Source organism: Struthio camelus, chromosome 1 (genome assembly GCF_040807025.1).
Source record: "Struthio camelus isolate bStrCam1 chromosome 1, bStrCam1.hap1, whole genome shotgun sequence".
NCBI classification, from domain to species: Eukaryota; Metazoa; Chordata; class Aves; order Struthioniformes; family Struthionidae; genus Struthio; species Struthio camelus.
In genome coordinates, this window is record NC_090942.1 from 176696276 (window position 1) to 176715522 (window position 19247).

General features: G+C 35.5%; 1 protein-coding gene across 24 annotated transcripts in view; it reads left to right on the plus strand.

Moving 5' to 3' along the window:
• Positions 1-19247, plus strand: part of MYCBP2 (MYC binding protein 2) — a 222431-nt gene that overhangs the window by 21250 nt on the left and 181934 nt on the right. For all 24 annotated transcript variants that reach the window (XM_068929451.1, XM_068929456.1, XM_068929463.1 and 21 more), the window contains exons 2-4: positions 3590-3665; positions 12729-12944; positions 16926-17079. In XM_068929451.1, the coding sequence (XP_068785552.1) occupies positions 3590-3665; positions 12729-12944; positions 16926-17079 (446 nt within the window). The remainder of the gene's footprint in view (positions 1-3589; positions 3666-12728; positions 12945-16925; positions 17080-19247) is intronic.

A 19247-nucleotide genomic window follows, 5' to 3' on the forward strand; every position in this document is an offset into this window, starting at 1 on the left:
ATTGCTTGATCTTCCCGAACGGAACATTTGAAGTCTTTACTTTTATTCTCAGCTTCTTCTCTGAAGGCAGTAGGTGCATCACCTTTCAGTCTTTCTTTGGGTCCATTTGCTATGAGCATTTTCTTGCAACGGTCTCCTGGTGTTCTACGCTCATTTGATATGTGATTTCTTTGGGGTCTAATTCAAATTTACTAATTTAGTCTCAAATACTTCCATAGCTTGAAGCAGTTTGCAGAGTCTAAGACTGGGTGATGATAGTAGTTCGATTTGCATGGACTAAATAATATTAATAGCTGACTTGAAAATTAAAGGCTAAAGGCCTTCTGCCAGTGGAAGCAGACTGTCAGCATAGAGTCCAGGACTTTTACAAATGGTAGTTTATGTCAGTTTATAATTGTTAATGAAGAATGTACTTGATAAATCAGCTTAAAAAAAAAACACTGAGGAAGCCACATCAAGTTTTGTTAATCTTTAAGCAGTAGAAAAGTCAGAAGTATAATTAATGCTTGTGATTTCCAACAGGAAATTACTCATAATCTGCTTAACTTTTTTCATGAATATACCTGCCCATATTCTATACTTTCTATCTGAATATTAAGACTTCCTGACATAATGGAATGTAACAATAGAACAGTTTCATATACGCACATACATATATATGTATATATGCTAAATGTATGCACGTTATTAACATATCAGCATTAGTATTATGCGTAGTAATGATGATAGGTTTCTCAGGACTGTTATAAGATTAGATGCTGATGAATGTTTTCATTAATTGATTACTAGTTCTGAAGTTTCTTTTGGATATTGGATGAAAGTATAGTCCTTGACAAAAATGTTGGGAGTGTGTTATCCTTGAGACTTCATTTTAAGAAAAGAAGAAAATTAGGAAATAAAATGAGGATTCTCAGCATGACATTTCTGTACTCAAGTAGTTTTTGTGCAAAACATCATTCAAGCCTAAAACGTGCTAAAGATAATGAATGTTGTAGAAAGTTTATACTTGCAGAGTCTTTCATGGTTGATGTATGAAAGAGGCAGGTCATAGCACCACCGCTTGGACTCTGAAAGAGCCTTTCCCACTTGCTAATTGAAAAAAAAGATTGTCTGGGCATCGTTGAGAAACGAAATTAATCCTTACAATAGTGGGGGGATGTCATTTTGAAAATGAGCCGAACTCTTGGCAGGAAAGGAAAAAGACTAAATTTGGAGGGTTATATGTAGATACACACACACACACACACACACACATGAAAAAAAAATGTTTATAGACTATAAAAGATTTGGGAAGTTTGCAAGGATTTTGAGAGGCGGGATTAAATTTAAAAAGTTTTGGAGAGCTGAGTTAGTGTCCTTTAAAAAAAACCCTTATCAGGTTATCTCTGGTAAAATGCAAAATGTACTGACTGTGTTTAATAGGCTTAATGAAGAGCACACCTAGGTAAAGAGGGATGGAAGCTTGGTTTGCAGGTTTGTAGAAAAAGGTCTTCAAGTTACTTTGGATTACCTAGGTCTACCATGCCATACTTCCGTGAAGAAAGCAAAATAGTAGCTGGTTCGTAGTTAGAAGTGTTATCTTTGAGGCATATGAAGCATTTCTTCCTCCTCTGCTGAACAAGTAAGAAAATACTTCTCTCTGTTTTGGTCAGTGCAGTTTATATGCGATATGGACTGAGAGAGTCCACAAGTCCAAAATAAATCAGGTCTTCTACACCTGAAGCTAGGAGGAAAGTTTCGTAAAAGGATATTTCATCTAGAGAAAAAGATTTATCATGGCTACAGAGTGGAAGGGACTACACTATTCTTTATGTTTGACAGTAGAATAAGAATGAATTGCACTAAACTGTAATAAGAAGGACAATTTTTTTCGATATAAGGATACTTAAGTAGTGGCATGAGCTGTGGAGGCTGGTTGCAGAAATTGGGATATTAGAGGTGGTGTGTGGGTTTTTGGGTCCTCCTTATCCAAATAGCGTGGGCACTGTGCTGCAAATGATTTGAATATAATTGATCCTGTACTGTTGAGGAACCTGAGAGATCCTCTATGTTCTCTTTATAAGCTCCAATTTACTGTATCTTTTCCCCTCTCTGAATCACTTCTGTTAACTCTAGGGTCATGGTAGTTATTCCTTTTTGTATTCAAGACTCAACATCTATTAGTAAAAGGGCGAGATAATTTGCTTCTTCAGAGAGTGTCCGGATCAGGAATGTACCTCTCTCTTTCAAATCTGAAGGCTAACAGATGACAGTGGGAAGGATGATGAAATATCTCGCAGGCAGCTTTTTTGGGGATATTGTTTGCAAGGGTTCTTTGAGCTTGTTTTCTGACTGGTGAGTGCTGATCAAACTGCAGTTTCCAGCTTTCGATTGCTGGACTATGAAACTTTTATCCTCTTGAAGTCAGAGTGTTACACAGGAGATAGTAGTAAGTAATATCTTGTTGGTCCCTCAAAAATATTATTTAGAACAAAATTGTTCAAATAAAATATTTAGATTTCTCTGATTCTCAGTCTCTCTCCTATCTGTTACTTGAAAGTGCAGCTTCTTACTTCCTGTGATTTTGAGACTCCATATTATTATTATTATTGTTATTATTTCAATGATAAACATTATTATTAAATAATATTACATAATATTTTTCCAGCTAAGCTGAACTGTAAATTATTTGAGTGATGTTCGAGTGACATAAAAAATGTTAGTAATTGTTGCTTAAAGTCCAATTTAGAATGAGCTGTATGCTGCACAAAGAACATCAGCCTCTTTCGCAGAGGACGTAATCTGGATAGACCAGAGAAAAGCAGAGCGGGTTAAAAAGATTACATTTCAAGCAGGGTAGTCTCTGTGATGGTGGTAAGACAAAACAGTTGTGTGTATGGTGTCTTTTTTCTATGCTTTTTTTTTTTCCTTTGGAGAACGTTGTTTTACTGGATAAATAAAATGGAAGAGAAAAAGAATGTGATAGGAATGTGATAGGAGGTGTGGGCAGAAGAGGATTAGAGGATAATGTGTTAGCTGGAGCTGTAATGTAAAGAGACTGTTGAAATGAAAATCCTGTAAGCTTACGATGGGGAGAGTCCAGCCAGGAGTGTAAAAAAACTTTGTATTCAAAAGTTGTAGTTTTTTCCACCAACTGTAGTTTTTGACAAAATATATATTTTCAAAGCTATTTCTTTGTCATGGAAGGCCTGAATCTGTATCTGGTAAAGACTTAGCAAAATGCACACATTACTGACTTTCCTAAATTTGTGGTAATAATTTCTAGTATTGATACAGCACCACTGGGCTTGTAATAGGAGCGACAGGGTAAAATAGTATAATACTTAGGGATTTCTTTTCTGTCCTAGCATATATTCTGCTTAAAGTGGTAAGAGTAAAGGCTGTTGATTCAGTAGAGAATTAGGAAAGATTTATTTTTAAGACCTCTGTTTTATACTCTGAAATTCAAACCATATCGATTTCCTTTGCCTAGAAGAAAATGATTAGGAGGACTTCTAACAGATTTTTCTCTACAGATGCTGGTGTTTGCCATGGGTAAGGAAGGGAGTTTAATTTTTTATTCTCATGATTTTCTGCTCTTTTTTTTCAGGAGTAAGAAACTTTTTAGCAAGAAAAAATTAAAAAGGAAACAGAAGACTAAATTAAAAGTAAAAACACGCAGCAAGGTAAGACTGTAGCTAACTTTTTGGAAGTACAGTCTGAAAAACAGAAGTAAATTCAGCTGAGATAAAGGAAAAATAAGTGTACTTAGTTTATTTGCTTAGAAAAGGTAACAATCCAATAATTTCTGTCTATTTACTGTGTTCTACATGACTATTACACCAATATTAATCTTGTTAACTTATGTTTGCTACTAATGTTCAGGATGAAATAATGTTTTTAGTTTTCCAGTTCCTAGAAGGTTGATGTGGCTAATAAACGTGTGGCTCTTCATAATTAAGTTTTAAGAGATGCATCTCTAGCCAACAGCTAGAGACTACTGCTGCAAGCACTTCTTCCGATATTAACTAAAGGAGAAATGGAGCACCCAGTGTCCAAGCAATTCAAAGTAACGCTTGTAAATTCCTCCCTACAGGAACAAATAATTATCAATTTCTTTTAAAATCACTTTAAACGCCTCGGAGCAGTACAGTGAGCTTTATTAAAATATTTACATGAGTAGTTCTTGCAGAAGTCTAGGCAAAAGTAACAGGAGTTTTAAATATTGCTCTGCTGCATTGGAGAGCTATTCTTTCTGTATCGAAGGGAGAATCTTGGAGGGATTTTCATGAAGGGTCACTGTAGACGCAGCAGAGGATCACTCCTCCTAGGTTCCTGTTGTAGTCAGTAGAGAGAAAGTAGCTCTTCTCCGGAATGGTTCTGCAGGACAGTGCTACTGAAATACCAGTAAAAGCGTTTTCTAGTCAATTGAATACCCCCATAACGCATGTATGCCATCAAATTGGACCTCTTATCCCTATTTGTCAAACCTCCTGTAGCTACTCTATCTGAAAGACAGATGACTTTGGGAGGGCGAAGCAAGACCAATATCTCTTAATTTAGTCTTGCCTTTTTGGATACTTGCCAGGTTGTTGTGCTTATCTCAAGTAGTGTAGCTCCGGACTGTGGTGTGAAAGGGGCTTATCTTCAACATTTCTTTCCTGTAGCGTACAGGAAAACGTTTCTAGTGCAAACTGAGTTTCTCAACCTTTTTTTCCAGTCACTATGAAATTAGAGAGGAGTTTAGCCTTATTCTCTTTTTCCTTTTTTATCAAACCCACTGCCAAGATAGAAGACAAAGCTAGAAATTTGACAAAACTCTGCAGAGTGTATAATTTTTGTGTGCTCTGTTTGGTGACAGAAGCTTGTGCTTTTAAAATAAGGTAACTCACAGCTCTTCAGATAACTCTTTTTTGATTATAGTTACCGTATAAAGGGAGCCTTGTCTTTCCAGATAGCAGTGCCCTTGTTGAAAAACCAAGCAGGAAGTTAAATCCAGAACTCCTGTTCTCCACAAGCTTGGCAGTCAAACATATTTCTTGGATTTAGTTGCATTGGATAAATGGATTGGTAGGATCCCTTTGGAATGCCCTAGAAAGACGTAAATTTTTTAAAGTCTGGTTCTTATCAGTAGTTACATGTTTGGTGCTTGCTGATTGTACCTCATGCCTGTAGATGTTGGTTCCCAGTATCTTTTTTGGGCTTAAAGCAGCTTCTACTTTAAGCATTAAGTGGGATTTTTTTTGTCTTTGAAGAGGCCCGGTGGGTTTTTGGTAGTCCTTCGCTATTTACTGGTACTCTGTTCTAGGCAGTCTTTCATGCAGGCCAAGGCTGACCAGCAGAGGATTGGTGTTCATTCTGAGACGTTGAGGTGCAGAAAGGCGCTCCATCGTACTCCTTCATGATAGCAGGAAGCTGAAAACTTCCTGGAAAATGTAACTGAAGAGGGGAAAAATAAAATTGGCTTCATAATTTCAGGCTGTCAACTTTGGTTTATTAACTAAGTTTTTTTTTTTTTTTAATCCAGCTGCCTTTCAATGTGTTCTCATGCTTACCAGAGCAGAATAAGCAAAATGATCTCTTTTGCACCATAATGTCTGAAAACAGACCTGTGTTTGGTGAGGGAAATTTGGATTTCCATTTTAAGTCTCGTATTAGGGCAGATCTTCCTGTAGTGATGGACTTTTCTCTCTGAGGAGGAGAGCTTGCAGGGATCAGTTTATCTTATAAGAACCAGAGTCCTGTAGTCCTAATCTAGCTTTCTTTTGGCAGCTTTCTTTTGATCTGCTGGGGTGGAGGAGAGGCTTAAATTAAGAATAATCTGAAAGAACCCCCTAAAATTTCTCCATATCTTGTGATTACTAAGAATGATAATTGAATAAGAAAAGAATGAGTGACTGAAGAGAGGAGAATATAAAAATTATCACTGCTGAGAAAGTGGAATAAAATCATTCTCATCATTTAGGCATTAATGTTCTAACATTTAAATAAAAAGTATTCATTGATGTCTGCTGCAGCACAGTGGTTTGGGTCTTACTCTTTGTAAGCTGCGGTCATGTTATGATCACTTGTATTTGAACTACTGCTAACTTGTGGTTTTTTAGTTTGGTATTTTTTTAATGAAGGTATCTTTTTAAATTAAGGTATAATCAAGTTTTTTCTTGTGTGTGCAGTGGTTTTGGCTTTAGAAATTCAGTGCTGAATAGAATGACGCTTACATAAGAAATGAATATGTGATCATTATACCTGGGGTTAATACCTTGGATACCCCTTTTTTGGGAAACGTCATTATGACTAGAAAATTGTCATCTCTGTGGCTTGTCTCTCAACACTATGAATGTTGCCTTTTTTTCCTGTGTATTAGACAAGCTTCAAAGCAAGAGGGAGTTTCCCCACTATATTATTACCACATAAGAGTACCAGTTAGGACACTTATCTGGAAGGCTAGAATTTTGGGCTTGGATGGAAAAGCAGAGTTTGTCATCTTCTGTTCCAATGATGTTATTCAAAGAATACTGAAAAATTGGGTTCTGCCAGAGATGGAAGATGTACTTGTAGTGAAAGGCATCAGGAACTCCATCTGTTTAGTTTCTGCAGAAGAATTTTAAACTGTGACTTGTTTAGCCTAACAGAAATGTAAGGAATAAAACTTTGGGAAAGGATTGTTCAGATAACAAGAGAAATTTGTCACTAACTAATGACTGCATGATGAAGTCAGATCAATTGAAATAAATAATCATCTCTGTTATTAAAAGCACGTTTAGCTTTTTGGATAATTTGGCAATGTTTTCAGTGGCTTCTATATTATTTGATGTTTCAACCTCAAGAGGGCATCCCTTTCTAGGAGATCTTCAAACTGTTCAAAGAAGAATTAGCAAGGTCCTATACTCTGTATTATGCACAGGTTAGATAGATGATTATTATTGCCTTATCTATCTTTAACAGCAGATTAACTTTCATTTCCTAGATTATAGTCTATTTCTGTCGCATCCAAGAATAAACCGTTATTACAGCCATCTGGTTCAAAAGGAAGGAAATGGATTGGTGAGAATATAAGCAATATCTGGATTTCATCTTTTGGGAAATCGATTTATTCGGGTGGGAGACAAGCGTAGAAGAGAGGTTTTGTTTTTTCCACTACTTTCCTGGAGAGTACTTGAACATTACACAAGGCTAACTGAAAAGAGTACTTGTGAGTCTGGTTGCTCTGTTTTATTAAGAAAATCTCTGCTGTTTGACCTCTTCTGCATAACATATCCCTCCATTTAACAGGGACTTTACATTTACAAGGGCAAGTTGTGCTTCAGGGTATGGGCACCTGTGCTTCATTCTCTTTCTCATATGATAGCCTCTTTCAGAAAAAAAAAAACACACAAAGGAAATAAAGGGTTTATTTTAGTTTGATGTGCTAAGACTATGTTTATTATTCTTAACTTATTTTGACTTTGCACGTTCTCGTTTACCGGTATAATAGATTTTATTTTTCAGTGGTTCAGGATCAAATTGTTCTTTGTTCAGTATCTTTAATAAGACTTTTTAATTTTATGTAGTTTTCTTGGAGAGCATCGTTTTCTTTGCCTACCGAAGTGCAGAAAGCTTTCATGAAAAATTTAAATAAACGACACTGCGCTTTACAGATTCACCATTTGTTCCTCTGAAGAACATGTCTTAGTGCTGCTGACCATTGAAATGAGTTCACCACTGTTACCTCATCATACATGGTTTCAATTTGGAGTTCCTTTCTGAAGTTTAGATTGCACATTTCATAAGAATGACATATGGTATTTAAAAATGGCTCTGCCTTTCTACCAAAATTTAATTGTAGCTATTCTTTCAAGCACAAAAAAAAAGTTCCACCATCCAAGACAGAAGACGTGACAAACACAGGCTTTCTGTTTTCTAATGTATGTTTTATTGTGTACCTCAACCCACGAAGGTGGATTTTTGATTTGTGGTGATACAAAGTGAAATAACAAAGATAAAAATTTCAGAATGTCCCACTTTGATATGGTTCAGATCAGAACCACTACTCCAAAAGGTGTAATTTTTTTTTTTTCTAGTCTTGAAGCCCCGGGTATGTTTATGTGTGATTTTTGTTTTCATTTTTCAGGGCAAATGCTTTGGTAGAAAAAAACCTAAGCCTATCAACTTGTCTTTTACTCAGACATCCTACAACCTGTGCCTCTGGTCATTCTTATATTTAATGAGCGCTTTTGATTACAGTATTCCAGTAACTGTTAAGAAAAGACATTTAGAGGCGCAGAAAAAGTGGTTGCAGCTTTTCTCGTTACTTACACGCTCCTAAAAAGCTACCTTTCACACATCTGTGGATCTCAATATACTTAAGACCAAGAAAACAAGCTTTTTTTTTTCCCTTGAAATAATGAATTCCATCTATCAAGAGCAGTCTGATTTGAATTATTAATTATCCTGTATCTACATACAGTTAATTAGTTGCTTAATTGAGTTCTTAAAAGATCATTAACATTTTGACTTAATGTACAACTCTACCTTGGCAACGGGGAAGTATTATGTGTCAATGTGAAATGCAGTGCTGTCAGTAAAATAATTGTCATAACACAAATAGACTTTATTAGGTTGATGCAAGAATTACTAAGTGGGGTTCTCTAGCCACTGCTAGTGTTTAGATTGTCATAGTGATCTGTTCTACTTCAAAATCTAGTAGCAAGCTTTTAGAAGAAGTGGCAGAAATCTCATATTACCTAGGAAGTCTGCTATACTGCTAAGGCTCTGCGGAAGAGCAACCCAGCATCACGGATCTCATTAACTGCAAAACAGGAAACTTTCAGATGGTGGTGAAATGAACTTAAGTCTCAGTTTCTTAATTTGATAAGAACATCTGAGCTCTGAAAGGTACTCTGTGAAGTGAATCTGTTGTAACTTCGAAAGGAAAAAAACTTCTTACCTGATATGGGAAAAATTTTGGATGTCTGTTTTGAATGCTTTGCACTACCACTTTATTTTTTTTTAAAGGAGCTCCTTTGAACTGGGAAAGTAGAAAAAATTCCTGTCTTTTTTTTTTTTTTTTTTAACATTAGTTCCCTTTATCTGTGCTTTTGTAGAATAAAAGGGGACGTTTACGTAACCTGTTCATATTCTTCTTCTTTTGACCTGAAGTTTGTCTCAAAGACCTTGTAGTTAAAGCCACCGAGTGAGTTAAGCAAACTGATTCTGAATAAATTACTGGTAATTTTTACTTTATGGTAAATCAAGTGGAGAGAGAGAAGAAGTGATCACAAGTTCCCTTCCTACTCTCCAAAGAGAGGCACAATATATCTTTTTTTTAATAGAGCATCTTTATTTTGCCTTGAGAAATGCTAAACGTTCATGTGCATATACTTTTACCATTAATTATTCCAAATAAAATGTAAAAATTATAAACCTATTTTTCTCCTCAAGTGAAAGACACTGAACAGTGCAAGTCATAGTGACATTTCAGTTTTAGCCTGTTCTTACAGCCCTGCCCAACTTACTGTTCAAAGAGGGATTTATTTGGTACACTCCAAAGGTCAATGGTTTTAAGCTGACAAAAGCTGGGTAGTGAGTGTTAAAATTATTCTTAAGGGACATTAGTAGAATTGCTACTATATTTATCAAGTATATAACAAAATGGAACATAAGATGCTTTTAATTTCAAAGAATTAACAATTCTGATAGAAAAGGTGTTGTAGGAGGTGAACTAGGGATATGAAAGAAGACAAATCCAAGCGGGAAGTTAACCTCAGAGCTAGGAGTAAACTCTGAGTCATGTATTTTAGTGCTATGTTGTCTGTTTAGGTAGAGCAGACTTTTGTGGAGAGTGTTGTACCATATTGAAGTCTGAATTATTGTCTCTAAATTTATAGTTTGTGCACTGTGGTAAAAGAATGAGACACAAAGCACAGAATGATAGAATGATTAAAATGATTACAGTTAAAAAGCTAAAACGTTAGGTAATGGCCTTTTTAATACTGGTGAAGTTACCTGAAAATAAAGCAGGAGTTTATTTCTGAAAATTAGTCAGTTTTTTATTAACAGGCAAGAAAACAGTCATCGATACTTTATCTAGCCCTATAAAGTTTAAAATTATCTATGCGGCTAAGATGATTTGGCCAGCCTACTTCGAAAGAGGTCATGTGAACTATAGCAAACCTGGAGTGAACAAACACTAGCTTTAGCACATGACAAGAAAAAACTAAAAAGTGGAAGCTCTTCACATAAGTTATAATTACAATATTTGATACTAATTAGATAAGTGAACTTCAGATAGAGATACTTTAGAGGATCCTGATTTCTTTTTTCGTGCAACTGTTGAGCCATGAAATAGGAAACGCATAGTCAATTTACTAACTTTATTTTGACCTGTGCAAATGAACTGAGTTAGCTTTAAAGCTGAAAGCTAATGTGATAGCTTGTATATTTGCCTTATCAGCAAGTGCAAAAGGTCTTGGGGTATGCGTATGAATGTTTGACAGATAAGGATAATACAGACATATAAGATTATAACACATGATTTCTATCTCTCCGTGCTAATAAACCGTTTAGTTTTCTGGTGCCAAATAAACTTTAAAGAATGTAATAGCTCATTATTGTTGGTACCAGTTCAAATCTGTTGTGATGTAATTTGATATTGGAATAATATAGCAAGCTATATCTTGAGTTGTTGAATTGCTTGGTGTCTTGGGTTTTTAATAGCAGCTTTATTTATTAGTTCAAAGATTTTCATGCTGAATGAAAACTAACCTAACGTTCTCTTTGCAGCCCTAATGACAAACGAGTTCTCTTGTGCTCAAAAAGAGTCTGAATGTGTGTGTAGGGAACTGTTTTTTCAGCTTTTTTTTTTTTTTTTTTACATTTTCTTCATTTTATTTGTGTATTACTGTTAGCACTGACACAAGTTAGAAGAATTAACACCCTCTGTCTCTGTTGGATAAAACAGGTTTCAGACTAAACCACTGCTTCTTAATGCCTTAATCTGGAATAATTTTACAATAATAATGCAAGTGAAGGATACCCGAACATATACCAGTACAGTTAGAATAACACTATAGTCAAAAAGAAATATGCAAACTGTAAAATATTTTGAATTTGATTTAAGTCTTCTGTTCTTAAGTGTTGCAATACATGGTTATTAAAAGTTCCAACTTAGCTCATGTTATTTCTGGTAATAATTAAAACATATATGCAGATAAAATGCATTATGAATCATTACTTTCTTTCGATGTACAAAGTTATACCGTATTATAGAGTAAATCACCTCCTTCAAACATTATCCAGTTCAGTGGTTCTCAAACTTTTTACCTTCTTCTCTAATAGTTTAAGATCGTTTTCCCATCATTTCTCTCGCATATGTATGTATATTTCGACCCTCTGATCTAATCCAAGTCACTGTAACATAATTTGCTTTGTACTTCCCTGCTGTATGAATGCAGTCATTCATAATATCTTTCTCCCTTTTAAAATGTAAGGGCAAAAAGTCCTCCACGCCACATGCCCTAAAACTACAAGAAACAAAACAACCTTTTGAAGTCGGTCATGACCCTTCCTCAGTATAGCCTAATCCCCCTGCAGATTTTACATTCCATGTTCAAGCACAGTTGCCCTGCATTTTAAACCTAGGCCTTTTGTAATTCTTTAGTTTCTCTGTCCTCTGTTTACATAGAGTTATTATAGGGAATTGCTTCTCTCCCTGTACCTTTCCCTATACTGGGCTATCCCTTCATAGCCTGGGCTCGTAACAGTCTGTCCTACTAAGCAACCCAAGATAAAGTACTCCTTGCCTGGTTTTTGTGTCTGTGTGTATTTTTTGGGGGGTGTTTTTGTTTTGTTTGTATTTTAGTTACTCCATTCTTCCTGCCTCATCTCATTCTCGCAGAAAGGGATGGTATGGAGCAGAACGTAAAAAATGTTTTTCAAGTCTCATGACAGCCTCAGGTAGGCTGTTCTGGGACTCAGCAGTGACTGCCTGTATGCTAGCAGTACATAGCTAGGAAAAGGGATGGCAAGCATTTGTGTAGTGGTAGCTTCCCACAACAGTTTCCCAACTCTTATTTTATGGCTCAGGGCTTCTGAAAACAAGATGATGTCCTTCTGCTTAATAAGCTTTGAGGGACTTTTCATCAGGAATGTATCCATTATGTTTTCATTTCTTTTTTAATTGTGTAATATTATCTACAGCATCTTGCGGTGGGCATTTTTTGAACCTTCCATCTCATCAATGAAAAAACGACTAACGATGTTTAAACATTGTAATATAAATTTAGTAAACAGATTATTAATAAACAATAAAATTTAAAGTTAACAGCTACAGTATTAGCACATTTTAAAATTCAATAATAACAATAATAAAACTGATCCTTGTTCAGAAGATGAATCTTGAAATCTGACAGCCAACTGCCGGAGACGTTGGACAGTGCGGACAATTCTCAAGTCTGAACTGTCTTTGACCCTGTTCATTTTCCATCCCAGTGTCCTCATTGAGTTATGTGAGACAGGGACTGAAGCCAAATGGAACGTTCGGGGATTTCTTTGTCTTCCTCCTTTCTTCCCTGCCTAAAATATAGTTAGTGCCTTAACAAGAAAGTTCAGTCACCAGTTTGAGAATCACTTGATTGGCCAAAATTATTGTGAGACTGTTGAGATGACTTATCTTTGGCTTGAAATTTCTTTGGCTTGGAGCTTGAAACTTCTAATAAATTTCATGCAAAACAGAATTTTGCTTCCTCTTAAAAACCAATCTTGTTTTTCAGACGGAAAACCTAGAGAGTACAATAACCATACCGGATATCAGATTACATAGCAACCCTTCAGCTTTTAATGTTTACTGCAATGTACGCCACTGTGTACTGGAGTGGCAAAAAAAGGAAGCATCCGTATCTTTGGCTTCAAAGAACAGCGTACAGAGTGGCGATTCGGACAGCGATGAAGAAGAGGAATCCAAAGAGCCACCCATTAAACTTCCAAAGGCAAGTAACTGGATGCCATTTCAAGTGCGCCATGTGTGTGGTCTAAAGTTGGTATGTTCTTTGTAGGGGAAAAAAGAAAAGGATTATAAGCTAGCTACTTGGAAAATAGGAATTATTGTATTCGTAGTCCGTCTAGTCCAGAATCATCTGCAAGTGTGATTGTCAAATGCACGTGAGCGCTTCCAATTCTCAGAGAATAGGAGAAAACACATCTTTCCTACAAGAGGAGTTGACTCTTTCAATTAAAGGTAGATGTATTTACTGAATTAGATTTAGGTACCTGCCAGATAATTAATATTAGTGAGTTAAGTATTCTTTTATAAGTACTTTTATTTTTACTTTTACTTGAAAATAACCTGCAGCTTCAAAAGTCTGCACAAAATGCAGATAAGGTCACTCCTCCAGCTGCTGGAAGCTAGTAGCTTGTGGTAGAAAAGGATACTTTCTCTTGCTTTACCCCCAAAAGAGAGTAAATGTCTGTATTATTGGAATTCGGTTTGGGCATATTTTTTAAGATGATCTACAGGTTATACATGCAATTGCAGTAACTGTGAATTATTCCTTAAATTTTTTAAATTCTTCCTCTTTTAGCTTCAGTGCCTTTTTATCATAGATAATACTAGGTGATTAGTAATATACATTAAGATTTTGGACAGTATAGTACAACGATCAGGTGCATTTTGGGGGGGGGGGGTTGTTTTGTCGGCTTTGTTTACCATTTGAGATTAATCCCTTTTTCTATGTCTATAGTAGAATCAGCAGTGGAAAGTCAGAAATACTCTAGATAGGAATTACTGTTTTTTTCCCTTTATTTTTCAATTTGCTCGTAATTCCACTTGTTTTGTACTGTGTAACTGCAATGGATTCAGTTTTGTTCATTGTTAGCTTATTAATGCTATGAATCCTGTTTCTTTTTGGTTTTTTTTGAGTCTAAAAAAACTTATTCAGAGTAATTTTCCCTGTTTCTTCTAATTATATTCCAAATACTGAATTAAAAAGACTACTGCTACAGTAATTTTGTTGAATGTTCTACTTGCTTGGAAAGTTAGAATTTTATAGATGATTGTGTTTAGATAGTTTTATCTAAAGGACACAATTGGTATTCTGGAAATAGCAATAGAGAATTGCAGAGGAATGTAAACTAGGTTACTATGCAGCTTGATAACTGAAATATCATTGTATATAGTTGCAAAATAATGCACAGTCAGTAGAAAAAAGTTAGCATTATTAATGCACTGTATATGACTGCACATAGATTGTATTAAGTGAGACAAGTTCTTACAGATGCTTCATTTAAAATTGTAATTAAAAAGCAATCTAATATTGCAAAGAATGGACTGGAGTTTCAAAAAGCTTCTGGAATTAGAGGATGATCAGATATCACCATGGCACAGACAAAACAGTTGCATGTGGAAAGTAGAAGATTGCTATTGCTAAGGGTGTCAGAGTTTAAAATTTTCAAGTTGTAACACAAAATAAAGGAAAAAACTATTCTCTTTAGAAACACTTCAAGTCTTTTACTTGGAGGCCGTTATCTGTGTGAAGTCTTTTATTTATATAGAATAGAAATAAATTAATGCAGAATAGTAAATATATTATTACATACTATGTATTCTTAAAAATACATATAAATTAATGCAGGTATTTAATCATGCAATTATGAGGGAGAAGTTAAAGGAAATAAAATGATAGTGTAGATGAGACTTCTTGAAGGTTTTTTTTTTTTTAAACAATTAGTTATGGGTCATAATACCTGCACCCAGGATAGAAATGATATGTACCATTCATAAGGCAAGCTTATACTTTTAAGTCTCAAAGATGTTAGAAAGGGAGCAAGAGGATGGCTGTACGATGAGCGTCAGTGAAAGCTGGCGGGCTGTGACACAAATTGAGACTGCAGCACCACTTATTTTGGCTCATAGAATCTTGAGAGCTGGGAGAAAAAGTTTAAGATGTCTTGAAAAGAACTGTGTTCTTACTGTGTCATTCAATGTACAGGATTTGGAGGAAGGCTTGTTGTTGTTTTTTTAATAATGCTCATATTTTTGAGTACCCTCTGCCTCAGTGTAGCGCAGATAGTGGATTTTTCTCAGCTTAGTCTCCAAGGCCGCATGTGTGCCCCATCTATTCTCCTAGCCACACTAGTGAAACCTGTGGGGAGAAAACAATATAAAGAGAGCTTCCAAACTGTAAAGCAGGATCAGGGATGTGGGATGCCCTTATCTTGGTTCTTCCTGGCTATAGCAGTGAACGCACACAAACCTCTCTGGTTTCCAGGGGTTTGTCGCTGAATTTTGTTAAGTATTTGCTTACTGTGCTTTTTCTCTGTTAAATCTATGTTGCCTGGGACTGTCTGCCACCTTAGTAGTAGGTACGAAAGTGAAGAGACCTGTCCAAGGTCTGTATCCAATCTGCTATCTCAGATACTAAACAAAATTTGTGTAGATTTGGATAAATTCCAGTATAAATATCTGTTGTTGATTCTAAGTTAGTTACTGTTGTAGTGGAAGTTCACCAAATTAATTCCCCTTCTGTTTTACATTTGTTAGGTTCTCTGCTTTCTCCAGCTGCTTCTGTCACCTGTGAAATAGGCGTTCTGTTTGAAGATCAGATAAAACTTCTAGACGCATCTCAGAAATATTATCAGTGAAAATAAAGTTTGTAGAGATGTTGTACGGTGCATCTTATTCTTTAGCCTGCAAGATTATGCAGGGTTTTGGACCCTGGAAAAAACATCCATGCTGTCATTTTATTGACAGGTTTTTTTCTGTAGATTCCATGCATGTGTTTCATTCCTTCAAAGGAGAGGAGGGAAATGTAAAGTGCAGTCCACAGGAAAACTGATGTTGCGCTTTGGAGACTTTATTTGATTTTGTTTTTATTCTTCCTCCATCAGTCAAACAGGTGCTAAAATAACTTCTGAAAGACAAGAGTGAGATAAATAAGATGACAGAAAAGATGGTTACAGGGCATCCAGTAGACATTTTAGCTGGCTATCAAAATAAGTCTGTAGCCTCATTTTAAACATGAGTGGCAGTTCTGTCAACCGTTTTATTTATTTTCACATTTCAGTCTTTTTCCTTCAATCTTAATCAAAGGTAAATCTGTCTTAAATACTCTAAACATGAGGGCCTGTCTCTTGACATCTTAGCTCTAGATTTCTGAATAGAAACACACAGTGAGCTTTTGAAGATGGACTCACCTGTTTGTAACAAGAGTTCCTCCTGCTTTCTCTTATTTCATCCACATAATTATTAGAAGTACTGAGTTTGATAAATTCCTGAAAGGAGCAGTCAGTGAAGGGAAGCATAATTGTAATCTCAGAATATTCAGGAAGGCTAAAAAGGGAAAGTTAAGAGTGACTGTAACAGTACTCTTACAGGTGCTGTGTAAGTTGGCATAACGTGTGTCTGTGACAAGTACAGACTTTAGTACAGTTTTAGTAATGAGTAAATAACCTTCATTTGATTATGTTGCCTCAAAAACTATATGAGGCTTTTGAGGGGAAAGTACTAGTGGTACCAATATCAGCTGAGAAATGTAATGTTACTGAAGTGAGGAACTCAGGTTGCACGTGAGTTCTCACTAGCTTGCTCACATTAATGAGTGAGGGAAAGGGAAGTAAGATCTGTCAATTGAAGTGTGAACTCAATAGAAATTAGGAGCAGTCAGAGTCATGGTTTCTCTTACATTCCTGACTCTGTCCAAAAAGTGGAAGTTTCTTTATTTTTTTCAGGGAATTGCTACTGTATTTAGATGTGCTCTTCCATATAACAGGCATAACTTCTGTTAAATACTTACTATTATAGTTGTGTAAGTAGATTTTAGGTTCGATACTTTCTTTCTTTGAATTAGTATTATATTCTGTATTACATCGTGTTAGTCAAATGACTGTCTTGTTCTGTGAACATTAGGATGTACCATTATTGATGAAGATCCAAAATGTTATCAGATCTTCTAAAATATTTTGTACTTTTTTAGATCATTGAAGTTGGATTATGTGAAGTCTTTGAACTGATAAAGGAGACAAGATTTTCTCATCCATCCTTGTGTCTCAGGAGTCTACAAGCCCTACTTAATGTGCTCCAGGGCCAGCAGCCAGAAGGCCTCCAGTCAGAGCCTCCTGAAGTCCTAGGTAATATCTTTCTTCCCCATTTTATTTTATTTTCCTCCCTTTTTTTATTTTATAGAAAGAATACCGAAGAAAATGGTTTTAGCAAACATCTGTGAGACAGTAGCGTTTTTTCCTTGTTTTAATTAATGCAGATTTATGCTTGTTTTCTGTTCTGAACTCACTGGCTTGGTTCTGGAGGGTAGACTCCCTTATGGTGTGTGTGACTACTTTCTCGCCATTAACCTTTTGTAGAACAGAAGTGCTGACATTTAAAGGTGTGCAAAAAAAAGTATTCTGTAATTGCGTGATGTAAAGTTTCACTGAAACATACCATAAACCTGGTAGCCTAGTAAATTTTGATTCATTTGCTTTACTGTATCTATAAACGAATGTATAAAACATTGGGTGTTAATGTAGAGAAAATAATTCTACAGAGAACTTCTGTCCTGATCTACCGCTCTATTCTATCACTTACCTATTTAATACTATAATATAATATTATACTTTATATAAAGCTACCTAAATTGTTAGAGTTGTTAGAATTCTTGCTTTTGTTTCCGCTTGTCAATCAGAAGTTTGTCTGGAAATTCCTTTTGCTTTTAGTGGTACTGAACACAAAAGGTCAGCTGTTAATGGCTGTGGATATATGGGTGATTATACTGTCCTTTCAGTTAAAATGCGGTTATCCCCTGGCTATAACCATAGTTTTTACTGGCTTATAGGATTGCAAGGAAAGGCAGACTGTAATATCTGTTGTTTTAAAACAAAAACAAAACAAAACAAAACTCTTCAGACTACCTACCTGTTTGTTCTATGTTATGGCTCGGCAGTGTTCTATTTCCGAAGATCATAGTAGTTTACGACCAAAAGCTTTTATATGCTGTTGAAGTAAGGTTGCACAGAGCATAAAAGCTACAAAGCAGGCTTGGTTTTGGTTATTACTGCCTTACAGTGCCTTTAATTTCATAAAAATTGAAGTAGATTTTGTTTCTACATTGATTGCTATGGATGTTCAGTCGCTAAGTAGTGCTTAAAAAATAAAGCTTATGGTTAAAATAATTGTCAAGATACTGATTTGAAATGCTAATTTCTGATAAATGTGATATGCTTCAACCTGGGTAGCGGTCACAAAGATTAGACAAGGGTTGATTAAAACCTACATGTAATCTTAGTATTGAGCTAGCTTGAATGGGCAGATAAATAATTCCTTTTGGCCCATTAATTATTGATATATGTTCCATTGTGACAGAAGGATTGAGGGTTTCCTTATTCTTCGGTCATTGTGAATATCAAGACTTACCTTTTTCTGGGGAAAAAGAATGAAGCATTAATGACTTTTGCAGGCCTATCTAAATAGGATGCTTTATCTTTATTTACTAGCGCTGATTAATAGCTAAACAAAAGGGGGAATAACTAATGTTAGAAACTAGGTGCTACTCAAGGACTAACATAATTTGCACCTACTAGAAGTATTTTGTAATTTCCTCTCTCAAACTTTTTATGTAGAAAGACCGGTATGAGCGATCACTGGTGAAAACAGATTGTTTTAACCTTTGGTTATTGACTAAAGACATCAAACATGAAATATGATCTGAAAGCAATTGACATAAATTATACTTGAAAGAATAAAATGTTACTCTTTTTCAAAGTAGAATTACATTTAAATTGTATTTGTTGGGTATCTGCTTTGGAATTGGAAATAGTTTCATGTTCCAAAACTGTTTAGATAAGCCTGTATGCTTGAGGGCAGGAGAGAAAGCATCCTATGCTAGAATTTCTTAGTCAGAATTTCCTGACCTTTGATAATTTCTGATGCTTTTGACTAGGTTCATATGTGTACTATATTATATTTGCAAATAATAATTTTTGTGATAAGAAAGTAAATAGTGGTATTAAAATACACGCCTGGGATCATATTGATCTTCTTGTGAGTTTAGGGCTCTACCATGTTTTTTGATTTCTATGTTCTGTTCTTTAGAACTAATGACTCACTGAAGTTCCACAGTAGTATAGTGCCCTTTGCAGTTCTCTTTTCTCCTCATTCACTGGCATAATTTTAACCATCAGTAAAGTGTAAAGGGAGAAACTGAAAATAGGACTAACTAAACGTCTGAGGAAAGATATACACTGTGTATTTTCTAATACACTGTTTAAAAATTAATCTCCCACGGATTGGAAACCTGCTTAGT